General features: G+C 42.7%; 1 protein-coding gene across 3 annotated transcripts in view; it reads left to right on the top strand.

The window, feature by feature from the left end:
* The window catches only part of Rnf144b (ring finger protein 144B), a 166,031-nt gene that overhangs the window by 141,497 nt on the left and 11,105 nt on the right, over positions 1 to 13,429 (top strand). For all 3 annotated transcript variants that reach the window (XM_052728228.1, XM_052728227.1, XM_052728229.1), the window contains exons 5-6: positions 10,674 to 10,869; positions 12,718 to 12,862. In XM_052728228.1, the coding sequence (XP_052584188.1) occupies positions 10,674 to 10,869; positions 12,718 to 12,862 (341 nt within the window). The remainder of the gene's footprint in view (positions 1 to 10,673; positions 10,870 to 12,717; positions 12,863 to 13,429) is intronic.

Below are 13,429 nucleotides of genomic sequence, written 5' to 3'. Positions count from 1 at the left end.
GGGAATATAATAACATTAGATAAGTGCTAATGGCTCCTGAAGTTAAAACTTTCTGTGCTTCTCACTGATGAATATAAAGTTGTGGTTGATTTTAAACATAGTGGCCAAGAGCCTGAGTACAATAAGGTTGATATTAATATCCATAAGTCATGTCCTATGACTGTTGCCTGTGTCTTGTTTGAAATATCACCTTTATATTACACACTCTTCCTCTTATGTCCTCTTTCCCTAAGTGAGATCATCATAACAGTCTTTAGGAAACATTCTCATACTACCATAGGTGTAATGACTGACACATTGTTAGAGGAAACAGAACAGTTTTTAGTTAGCTGGCCAAATAGGTCTTTGCATCCAAGTGGGCTTAATAACCTTGTGAGTGAGGTAGACATGGGGAAAAAATCAACAAGACATCTTCCTACTCTTTCCCCAGGTGGTATTTTGCTTTGTGGGACTTGAGTACCCCAGTGTTCAATTTTTCTTATGATTGGCTTATACTTTCATGACATGTGGTAGTGTGTTCTGTCTAATTACAAAAAATTAGACAGGCTTTGCAATCAGGGTATCTTTGTAGATGGTGTTGCATGTCTCTACTTTTACCCATGATAAGTCAGTCAAATAATTTTATTTATACATATAATTTGTTTACTTACAAAGTCTAGGTAGGTATCCTACTGTAGGGCAAACTCAAGAAATTGAGGTTTTTCTATAAAGAGATTAAATTCTATAATATTTTACAGTTGTAGATACTATTTTAAGCATGAGTCCATCTTTTTGGACAATGATGACCTGCTGTGTCCTTCACAACCTTCTTGCCAGGCACACTTTCTCCTCAGCTTCATGTTCCCTGTACCTCAGCAGCCACTTCTTTCAGTATAGTCCAACAGCATCACTTGTTTCCTCTTCATCTTAACCCACATCTTTTACTGAAGGTTTCATCCTTAGTCTTCTAGGTTCTCGAGTGTCATTTAGAAACTTTACAATCTGCAAGTTCTCTACAACACATCATATTCATCTCCTTTAATTCAGGTTCCCTTATTCCAGGTATGAATCCTACTTTCTCTAAACACCTTCCAGGAGACCATGACTCACTTTGGTAGGATGTCCAACATGGCCATATTAAAGAGAAAAGAGTCCTGTGGAGGTAGCAGCAATTAAAATTTATTTAATACTGTCATTTCTTTTGGATAGCCAGCTGTAACTTAGGGGTTGATCTGAAACTCACCAAACTTGAGTTATGCAGACTTTCGTGTGTCTTGTAATAGTGTTAGAACAAAAGACTTCAGATGTTATTCCAAATTTGAAAATCTTTGAGTCTTTGCAACTCTCTAGAGAGCAGTCTGTTTGACGGTGGGTACTCCGTCTCTATGGACCATATTGACTGTAGCAGATGTTAATTCTGATTACTTTAGTTTAATGGCATTTTAACTATCTGCAGAAGACTCCTCTTCTTTGAGATATCAAAGGCAAATTAACAAGCATAATTAAAAATGCATCGGGTCATAGAAATTAATACAGCTTGATTTATTTCAGCTGATAATTAAATTAAATTGGGTGTGTGGTGTTTCCCACAATAGCAGAAATTCTTGTGGTAGTCTCACAGTGGTAGAGGATGACAGGAAAACCCCTCTTGTTGGTTGAGAAAGTATACAACAGAATAAAAACAAAGTGCACATGGTGCGTGTCAGATGCCCCTGGTTGTCGTGTAGGAAAAACAAGGGTTGAAGATTCAGTTTTGTTATTTGTTCTCTTCCCTTTTATCCCCTCCCCCAATGCTGGACTTGATCAGATTTCGGTTTTAAAAGCTGAAAATAGTCATCTGGGTCGGAGATAGCAGTTCTTACAGCTCATGGCCGTTTTCATTTCCCAGGCTGTTTCGATTTCCTAATATTGTCAGAATACAGAAGTAGAGAAGTTCGAAATAGCATTTTGTGCTTTGTAAAACTGCATGGACAAGCAGTCTTAGGATAAATAGCCACGGGCCTTTACTTCAGTCACCAGGTCTCCTTTGCAGAAGTGAATTGAAGGTCAGAGTCTGCGAATTTGCCTCTCTGATGAAGTATGTCACAATTAATCCCTTTGAAATCATGTTCATGCTCACCATGTCATGCTGATCATGAAGTTTCAAGGTCACCCTTAGGGTGTGGGCTGCTTTGGTCTAAATTCTTATATTCTATGAACTTAAAAAATTATTTCTTTGCAATTTCATAATTTATATGATGGACTTTGATCATATGTCCCATTGTCCACTCTTAACCAGTTGTTTCTCCACTGAACCCCTCTTCCCCACCAGTCTCCCTCCTATTTGCATGTCTTTTAAACTGACACATTTATTAATATTGTGTGGTATATGTGTGATGTGAGGGGAGAGTCCTGCATGCCAAGGCCCGTATGGAAATCAGAAGAAAACTCTGTGGAGCCGGTCTCTCCTTCCACCTGTGTGTGGGATCCAGAGATTAAAATCAAGTCATCAGGCCTGTACTGCTTAGCTAGTGCCTTTCCCTGATGAACCATCTTGCATGTGGATCTAAGTTTGAAGAGAGAGGGTTGATATAGGAGATGAACGGGCACAATTGTACCCATGAAATCCTGAAGAACATGAGCAGTAGGGCTCACTGCAGGGTGCTGGATAACTAAATCTATGCACGCCAGCCTGCAGATGGGGAAGATGGGCTCTACAGTGTATCTCTTATCCTGGGTTCCCAGAGGCATACTCAGCCACGGTGCATGGTACAGGCTTGCAGACTGATGTGCACGGCTGTTTCTTCCACAAACTCCTCATAGGTGAAAAGAGAAGGGAGGTCCACAGGTGAGGATGAGACATAGGGTACCTCAGACTGGAAGAAGCCAAGGGGGGATTCATATCATGCAAAGTGTCTTTGGGAGTATTGCACGTGAGTCTTGCAAAACAGACTTTCAGTTTCACCCATTTGTAAATCACTTACATGAGGACAGAGCCCGCCTTCTGGAGCCTACTGTGTTTTTCTGGTTATCAGTAACTCAGAATAAGAAATACATCTTATGACCAGCCTCCTATCTGTTGTTCCTGCAACCACAGATTTAGCCAACCTTGGATCAAAAATACATTTTTAAAAAATTGCTTGTGTACTGAATATGTATACTCATTTTTTATTATTCCCTAAATAATATAACAATTATCCATATAGCATTTACATTGTAGTCAGTGTTTTAAGGAAGCTGGGGATGACTGAAAGCATGCAAATACTGTGCCATTTTATGTAAAGGACTTGAGCCTCCTTTGGTTTTGGTATCTGTACCTGGAGGGATGCATATACTCATGCATGCACATGCGCACTTAGAACTCGTTAAATGGACTTCTCAATTCCTTTTATGTAAAGCATCACAATAAAATGTACATATTTGTAGGTCTTCTTTCAAAGAATTCAATGCTGCTCAAAATAGAAAGTGGGAGGGTGGCTGAAGAATTTGACTTTGGACTGTGGAGAGCATGCTGTGTGCGGTCAGTGTGTTTAGTGTGTTCTGGAGAGGGATGTTAATCTCGGCCATCTCATTTGAAAGGAAGAAAAGTGTTGGGCTAAACAATTGCTTTTCTAAGTGGTGGGACCCCATGTTCTCGTGCATTTGGACCCCCTAGATGACTACCGTCACCTTCCACTCTGGGTTGTCCTTCTGTTTTTATAAAATGTGGCTGATTTCTTGTGTGGATAAACCTTTATACAGGCCCCATACAGGTAAACTTCAGAAGCAGATCCAAACCACTTGTAGTTTTTCAGCTTGTTCATGATTCCAGCCAAAAGGCCTTAAATGTGATCATTAAAAATGCACAGTTAAAAATGACTGTGAAAGCAGGACTGATGTGTGTCCAGTGTCAAATGGTTCTCGAAAGTGGAGCAGTCTCAAAAGTTTATCTCTAGTAATTCTAACCAAATTAGTAATTAGCCTGTTGAAAGAGCAGAAAATGTGCTTTGACACTCTAGGGCCTTCACCCTGATGAAAACTGGAGACTGGAGAGAAGAGCCTCTTACTTAAATGGCCTTTGTGCTTTCCAGCCCAGAGGCATCTTTTTCTTTTCACTCAAAAATGTCTCTATGTGCATCTGTAGAAGACTTGGGCATGACTGTTGGATTGCAAGAGAGAAAATTCAGCCCCATTTCTGTGTTCCTGAGTTACTTACTGTCTTGGGTAGTCCATTCTTCCTTAACCCCTACTTTACTTAGCTCCGGACTTTAACACAGAAATAGAAAGTGGGAGGGCTTTCAGGAGTTTGACTAGATTTGTCTTTTCTCCCAGATTATTCATTAATGCTACTTTTTAAAAAAAGATTTATTTATTATGTATACAGCATGTATGACCAGAAGAGGGCGCCAGATCTCATTAGGTGGTTGTGAGCCACCATGTGGTTGCTGGGAATTGAACTCAGGACCTCTGGAAGAGCAGTCAGTGCTCTTAACTGCTGAGCCATCTCTCCAGCCCTAATGCTACTTTTTTAATGGTTTAGAGAGATGATAATCCCACTGTTTCTTTAGTAAGCTGAATAAATGACCAGGACAGTATATATAAGCCTCTAAGGACCTGTGCAAGTATCTATGTGGAAAAAGTATCCCTCAAAGCAGACCTCTTATGCACCAATGATGCTGTCTTGTTCCTTAGGTACCCTGCTGTGTGGCCGGACATTCCTCTAGGCTTTAATCATGTCACCCAACTAGTGGTGCTTAGTGGTAGATGGGGACTCGAGATAGTGACTGAATTTCTTCCGACCCTCTGTGTGTAGAGGAGGACTGGTCTCAGACCGCTGAGGTTGACCAGAATGCACAGAGTGTACCTGTCGCTAGAGTTTTCCTGCCTGGCCCACAGTCAGGACAAATCTCTCTCACCTGCCAGTCCCACAGCCGCTCAAACCCGACCAAGTAAACACAGAGACTTATATTGGTTACAAACTGTATGGCTGTGGCAGGCTTCTTGCTAACTGTTCTTACAGCTTAAATTAATCCATGTCCATTAATCTATACCTTGCCACTTGGCTCATGGCTTACCGGCATCTTCACATGCTGTTTGTCATCGTGGTGGCTGGCAGTGTCTCTCTGACTCAGCCTTCCACTTCCCAGCTTTATTCTCCTCCTTGTCCCGCCTATACTTCCTGCCTAGCCAATGGCCAATCAGTGTTTTATTTATTGACCAATCAGCAACACATTTGCCATACAGAACATCCCACAGCATGTACCCCTCTGATTGAGAGCAGGAGAGGTGCTGGAAACCCTGCAGGGGGTTCCAGAAGCACTTGCTTTTGATGTACTTCCATCCTAACTAGTAGACACAGCCTGTACTCCAGGGTAGGGGACCCAGTGCTTCACTGAGGTTGAAGAGCCAAGCAGAATGTGCAGCAAGCAATTAATGAATGCCAAGTTAGTATCTACAACCAAATACCACCTGAAGGGTGTGTTCACGTGTGGGTTTTATTACAGGTGTATGTATCTGTCTGTATCAAGGATGATCAGGAAGTAGAAACCATTGGCCACGAGATGCACTGAAAAGCCCCATCAGGGTTGCGGTTCCGGCTTCTTTTCCTTTTATGCTATGCAAATTCTGCTCTTCACTTTCCTGCTCAGTGCTCCATGATTTTCTGTGCTGGATGATGTGGGTTTTGTGTACTGATGTACTTATTTCAGCTTAGCTTCTGTTTTGTGACCCTCTAGCTGGTAATGCCTATCCGTTTCAAGATGTGAATACTTTTGCCATGGTTAATTTCAAGCTGCCAGTGTGGTACCACTCGCCTTGGATCTGGGGAGAGATGCATTTGGCTTGCGAGCTGTCAGGGCCCATCAGGATGTGTCCTGGCATCAACTGGTGTTTCCTTTAAGTACAGTAGCTTAATTCTAACATCTGGATAGAGACTTTTCCCCTTGTGTCTCCACATGCAGGCTGGCTGCACCCTGGCTACCTAAGGGACTTCTTTTTCAATCTGTGTTTTTATAGTGGTTTTGCCCTTTCTGACTTAATCTCCTCATTTTCATCCCAGCGTGTGTTACCTGCTTTGTCTATGATTAGAAGAAACCACTTTTGCCTTCTGATGTTAGACTTCATTAAAACGGGAAATTTTATTACAGATTTGTGGACAACAAAGAAAGCATAAAGGGCTTTCTGTAAGTAGCTATTAAGTACCCTTATCTCCATCCCAAGCACTGCTCACAAGTGTTTATCAATAATTTCATTTTTGTTGTCATGTGAGATGCACTCCCAATCATTTGCGTTGCTAGTTTTTTTTATTTTTAGATGTTATATTGTTTTAAAAATCTTTCATTTCACACAGTGAGCATCTTCATACTGTGAGTTTTCTGAGCATAGAAATCTATATTTTTGTGTTTCATGTGCCCAAGTCCCTAACAAGTACTTGAAACCAGTCTTTGTTGAATTAAGAGTGAGAAATAGACATGCCTAATTTTCAGGTTTTTAACAATGAGGGGCAATGCCTCAAAGTCAAATTAAGGTGAGGATTGAGCCTCCTTTACTGCATAAATAAGTAAAATGTGGGTGAAGTCTCAGAGTAGGGCATGGACAGCATCCAGGGGTGCTAGTAAAGAGTGTGGACAACACCCAGGGGATGCTAGTCAAGAGTGTGGACAGCATCCAGGGGTACTAGTCAAGAGTGTGGACAGCACCCAGGGGTACTAGTCAAGAGTGTGGACAACACCCAGGGATGCTAGTCAAGAGTGTGGACAACACCCAGGGGTACTAGTCAAGAGTGTGGACAACACGCAGGGATGCTAGTCAAGAGTGTGGACAGCACCCAGGGGTACTAGTCAAGAGTGCAGACAACACCCAGGGGTGCTAGTCAAGAGCAGTATGAGTAGCACAGGAGAAAGGAGATTAGTAGGCAAAAAGAGTGAGAAGACAGAGTCTAAGCCATGGGACATGGAAGGTGGGACGTTAGCTAGAGACAATCCAGGGACACTTGGGAGTGCACCCAGAGGGATTTTGCTGGTGACTTTGAGGGGGCAGTTTATTAAGGTACTTTCAGCAAACCTTTTACTTCAGAACAGTCAGGAAGATATGTTAGGTAGAATGACATAGGAAGTAAAATGGGTGATAGTTATCAAGAGCAGAGTTCTAGAAGGTGTAATAACTAGTCTTTACTAGGAAAATGGCTGTTGCCCTTCTGAGTGGCTCCTCCCTCCTGAGTGCTGGGGTTACAAGTGTGAGCCACTATGCCTGGCTTCAGAAAATAGCTTTAAAAACCAATTTTAAAAATTACACAAGTGGCATTTGTGCCTTAAAAAAAAATCACACGGGCCAGTGAGATGCTTGGTGGGTAAAGGCGCTTCCACCACGCCTGAAGACCTGCTGCGTTCAATCCCTGGGCCTCACATGGCAGAAGGAAAGGACCAGCTTCATCACGTCATCCTCTGATGTCATGTTCACTGTGGCATGTACACAATCACAATACACAATACATAAGTGTAATTTTAAAAATTCACATTGACAATAAAGAAAGTCTGTGCCTTTTCACCTAACCCTTGGCCTTTCATTTCATGGAAAGCTGTTTCCTTCAAGAGTCTACTGGAAGCAGTTGAAATACGTCTCTATATACATAGTTTTATAAATATCGCTCATTTATACTATTCTGTAAACTGGTCTTTTCATTGAACACATCTATTATTAATTTATAAATTTGTTCTATATTTAAAAAAATATAAACAATGCTCAACTACATGAATATGTATTATTTGTCTGTTCAACTATATAAAACTCTTCATTTCTGACAGAATGTACTAACTTTTTAAAAACAGTATATGAATTTGTGTTATGGTGCGTGAGGTTTCTACAGAATAACGCATGTAGATTTGTTTCTATTTACTTGTATAATTCTCATGGGCTGTGCATACAGATAAAACTATTGGTATAGAAAAACTTCAAAGGTCATCTCAGACCCGGTCCTTTAATCCTCTCAGTAAAATCTGCCCTGTGGGAGGAACAGCCCTATTTGGTGTGATTATTTACTCACTGTTACTAGAAGCAGCCTTATCAGTTAATGTGCTTTCAGCTACAAGGAATGGAAAGTCTGAAAATGGCTTAACCAACAAGGGCATCTTCCTACTTCATGTGCAGGAAGTCCTTAGGTGGGCAGTGATGGCTCTGATTTAGCAGCTCAAATTTCTTAAACCATTTAGCTTTTCCTCAGGATTCCCAGAGCCTTATGCTTGTCCCAGTTTCACAACTTCACATACCTGTGGACAAAAGAAGGCAGATTAACAGTATTGGGGACCAGGTCTTGTCCTAGATTAGAAGCCCTATGGTGGGTCTCTCCTTACCTTCCCATTGGTTGGAATCATGTCCCATGCCCAGTCCTCTCTGTAGGCAGTCTGGGAAAGTACAACTCTAGAATATCCAGACTGTCATGGCAGACAGGTATTTATTTTGATGAGATGCGAGGGGATTGAGAGAGTTAGCTGGGAGAATTGGCTAGAGTGGCCAGTTTTGCTTTTAGGTAGAACTAGAACTTTATCTCCTGATATCCACCTTAGGTCATAGTTAAGCTCTGTAAGGCATCCTTAAAGAGGAAGACTGGGGTACAGCTCAGTGCAGGGCTGCTGCCCAGAGTATGTCTCATCCTCATTACTAAGAAATAAGTAAGCCATTAAGCCAAGAAAAGCCCAAACATGACTGCTAATGGGGGAAGTACAAGCATGACCACAGAATGACATCTCGGCAACTAATAGGACCTCTTATGATGGTGGCCCATTGAGATTGTTCCAGCTCGTGCTGTCATGGAATTGTATTTGTCTGAATTCACCAGGTTGTTAGCACAACAACAGACTCAACTAAGCTGCATCTTGTACATATCCCTGTAGAGAGCTTTAATGCCTCCACCCTTGCTCTGCTCCCATGCTCCCATGCCTGGTCCTTATGTCCTATCATGGTGGTGGAAAGTTCAGATCCTTGTTTCCTGTGGCTCAGATTCTTTCCTAGTGTTTGTGTTGGACTGTGGGCAGCAGCCACACTGGTTTTTTTTTTTTTGTTTTTTGTTTTTTGTTTTTCGAGACAGGGTTTCTCTGTGTAGCTTTGCACCTGTCCTGGAACTCACTTCGTAGCCCAGGCTGGCCTCGAACTCACAGAGATCCGCCTGGCTCTGCCTCCCGAGTGCTGGGATTAAAGGCGTGCGCCACCACCGCCCGGCCAGCCACACTGGGTTTTAAGCTACTTTATAGCAATAGATCAGAATCTGTAATAGTTCCCTCATTTATCATTTCTTCTTTCATTGTACCACTTTGGATGCCTGAAACAATAAGTTGGTAGAAACATTGTCATAACTTCTCCCATTATTACAACTGATTAAAGTAATTATAATAGATTGGAGTAAATCTCAGAGGTTCAAGAGAGAAATATCATGAGTAAGAAAATTGTAAAGAACATCATTCAGAGAAAGAAAGGTGACTGGTCCCCTCTACCAGCCTCATCATAGGGTGTATTCCATGGAGAGATGGAATCTGTTAATGCTCAAGAAATGGGAAAACAAGAAAGACATACAAACACTTCAACAGATGGCTGGCTATCCACCTGCCAATCTTACCCTTTTTCCTGTGTGTTGTGTGGATCTAGCCACTGTCATATGAATGGCTATCATTTTATAGTCTGAGAAAGTCCCTGTTTATTTTAAGAGCTTACAGGCACTTCATAAATAGTCCCCAATTTGTCCACTGGTAAGACAGCAAACTACTTAAATCTGAATTCCTTGCTAAGCCACACCGGATACTGGTTGATCCTAAACTATTTGAATCCTTGTGTTTCCAGTTCCCTGCTGTATGAACTGTGTCTCAGAGCCCAAAGCACATACTCTTCTATGTAGAATACCTTTGTTCTCTTGCTTTGATGCTCTGCACATCATCTTTTCCTCCAAGATGGTACCTAGTTCATCATGGAAGAGACTTGTGGTTTTGCCCATTTTGAGTACTCAAAGGCAAGTTGTAGTCTTTGGTTAAAGTCCATAGCATACCTATTAATAAAGGCAGTGGCGACTTGCTCTGTTAGTTCCTACCTTGAGAATGTGGCAGGGATGACCTTAGGCTCTGGATGGTGGGTGGTGGGCTTGGATCCATTATGAAGACGGTTGATCATGGAGATGGCCACTCCCTTGCTGATGCGATACATGTTGCTCCATAAAAATGATAAATGAAGGGGAGAAAGCTTAATCCTTGGATCAGAGAAAGCCCATCACTGTAGATGAATGGTCTTGTTAAATAAGAAACACAGAGCCAATGCAGAGATGAAAGCCCAAGAGGTCAGAGCTAAAAACCTTACCCTTCACTGCTGCTGCTGTCCTCTTCAGCAAGAGCCCTACTTCCTGTCTGTTTGTCTTTTTTATAGACTTTCTATTCTGCCTTCTCATTGGTTGTAAACCCAAACACATGACCTCCTCGTCACTGCCTGTCTGTACAGACCTCCAGGTCTTCTATGGTTTGTATTGAGATTAAAGGTGTGTGTCTCCATGCTGGCTGTATCATTGAACACACAGAGATCCACCTAGCTCTGCCTCCCAAGTGCTGGGATTAAAGGTGTGCACCACCACCGCCCAGTCTCTGCTATGGCTTGCTGTTAGCTTTGACCCCCAGGCAACTTTATTTATTAACATGCAAATATAATCACATTTCAGTACAATTAAAATATCGCCATACATCACAGTTTCCTTCTTTATGTTTCAGAGGTTCACATGGACCCCCTCCGAACCTGGTGTCCTGTTGCAGACTGCCAGACAGTGTGCCATATCGCAGCAGGAGACCCAGGGAAGCCTGTCATGGTGGAATGCCCTTCCTGCCACCTGAAATTCTGCTCATGTTGCAAGGATCCTTGGCATGGGGAGGCTTCCTGTAGAGAGCAGCCAATTGTGCCAGAGCATGGGTAAGGGGTGAAGTGTCTTTGGGACACTTTTCAAACACTGCCTCAGTGGCTTTGGGAAGGAGTTAGGTATTCACTGTAGAAATACCCTGAGAAGAATTAGTAAAGTGGTAACTGACACTAACCAGAACAGTATGTCTAAAGGGGATTCTAGCTCTTTATCCTAGGGGGACCTTCCAGATATGTTAAGTTTGTTTGTATTCACTCCCTTTGGGTAGAGAGACTCCTCGCTCTAGTTTTCAGTAGAAAGTCAGGGCTTGTACATAGCTATTCCCTAAAAAACCATGTTTACCCATCACCGCTGTAGCCCATTCTCCCTGTTTACAAAATAAGAGAGAGATGATCATACCTGATTAAATGGCCAGCTCATGGGGTATGCCTACAGAACATGCAGACAGATAGACTGTCTTCCTAAGTGCGGAAAAAATACGGAAAGAGAGATTCCTTCCTAATGCTTTATTCTATGAAAAGGTGGTGCCAGGCCTGAGATTTTATGTTGAGAAGTAATTCAACCAAAGGGTGCCGTTTTGTATGGAGGGTTTTTATGGCAGCAGCCTGGAGCAGAGTGAGAGACCTTTGTGTTAGATCCCATGCTTCGCTTGAGGCTATGGCTGTTCTGCTCGAGCAAGAACAAAACACCAGTGTTCCCAGCCAGTTGGCTTACTCACCCAGTGCCCTCAGACTGCAGAACCAGTCTTCAGGAACAGTCACGCTGCCTGGCAGTGGTACTGTGCTTCAATATCAGACCAAGCACAGAGGGAAGAGAACTCTGATACACATGCAGCTATGTGCCATCCCCATCAGATTTAAAGCAATGCTTTCATAGTAGTTAGCCCCCCAGGTAAGTTTAAAGGGCTTAGAGGAGAGGGATAATTTGAGTTCTGACACTGTTCATGTCATCCGGGCGGCCTCATATAAGGCACTAAGCCTCTTTTGAGTCTGTATCCCTATTGGGAAAAGGGGGCATTAAAGTTTTTATTACATTAACTCGTGTGTGTGTGTGTGTGTGTGTGTGTGTGTGTGTGTGTGTGTGTGTACACACGTGTGGACCTGTGCTGTCATGTGTGGAGGTCAAAGGAAATGTTGTGAGAGTTGGTTTTTTTGTTTTTGTTTTTTCCTTTTACCATGTGGATCCCAGGGATTGAACTCAGGCCATCAGTACCTTTCCCTGCTGAGCTATCTCAACAGCCCAAGGAAGAATATTAAAATGGAAATACTGTCTCTATTATATCAGGTTATTTCCAGCACCACATCTGACCAGAGGTTGGACAACCTTTTGTAAATTGTGATGTCTCTGTGTGCTGGGTGGTGATTTTGATACCCAGTCAGTGGAGTGTAGTGGAGTGTTCTGACTCCCTCCTAACATAACCTGAACCGCTTAGTCCTGAGTCCCTTTCTGCTGAGGCCACACACTGGCCTATTCATCAGCTCGGAGGAGGTCTTTTTGGTAACAGTCGGCATCTCGTTGAGTTTCGCTAACTGAATCCCTCCTTCCCCTTATTTAACGAGCAGGTCGTTACATAGACTGATCCCGTTTGAATCCCGAGTTAGGTTCTCACAGTTTGATTCCCTCCACATACTTCTTATTCAGAGAATGTGTGATCCAGGAAGGAAGTATTAATTTGGCAAAGCAATAAAGTCAACCAGCTGTGGAAAATGTAATTATATAATTCATTAGCAGCCAAAATAAATAATTTTTTTCTTATTGAGCTATCTGAACAACTAATAATCCATGTCTCCCATTTTTCCTCCCACCCGTCTCTTTGGAAGTGAGTTAAACACAGCAAACAGGATTTATTAACCATCCACTTAAGACCGCTGACTGAACATGTCTTGTCTGTTTTGTTTTAGGGCCCTCTTTGGGACGGAAGCAGACGCCCCCATTAAGCAATGCCCAGTTTGCCGGATTTACATTGAGCGCAATGAAGGCTGTGCTCAGATGATGTGTAAGAACTGTAAACACACGTTCTGTTGGTACTGCCTGCAGAACCTGGACGTAAGTTCTCCTTGGAAGAGGCTCAGCCTTTGCCCTTTGCTGAGTCTGTGCCACGGTCGGGGCCCTGCGGTCCTTCCCTGTCACACGTGGAGTGGAGCCTCTCTCTCACTATCGTGCAAAAGGAATTTGGTTTTCTTAGTGAGGTTTCCTAAGCCTGATACCTTATATCTGTCCTCCTTTACTTCTCGTCTTCCTTCTTCCCTCCTCCTTCCTTTTCCCGCTCACTTCCTCTTTCCCTCCGGCTTCATCTGTTCCATGGTGCTGGGTACTGGACCCAGACATTGTGCATGCCAGGTGAGCACTGTCCCACTGAGTCCCAGCCCCATTGCCCTTTCAGACACTGTGAAACCTCTTTGTGTTGCCCTACATGTGCTGCTTCAGCTTTCAAGACATTCTTTTGTTTAAGGGCATTTTGTGCCTTGGAGGAAATTACCTCTATCATGTAAATACCTGTGAGTGCGTTTGTTTTATATTGCTGTTGTAACAAATGATCACAAACTTTGTGGCTTAAAACAGCACAGAATTATTTTCTACGTCTGTACACTAAAGTGTAACGTGTATCTCACT

This window comes from Peromyscus californicus, unplaced genomic scaffold (assembly GCF_007827085.1).
Source record: "Peromyscus californicus insignis strain IS unplaced genomic scaffold, ASM782708v3 Scaffold_8__1_contigs__length_139910024, whole genome shotgun sequence".
Classification (NCBI taxonomy): domain Eukaryota; kingdom Metazoa; phylum Chordata; class Mammalia; order Rodentia; family Cricetidae; genus Peromyscus; species Peromyscus californicus.
This window is presented reverse-complemented; position numbering and strand designations above follow the sequence as displayed.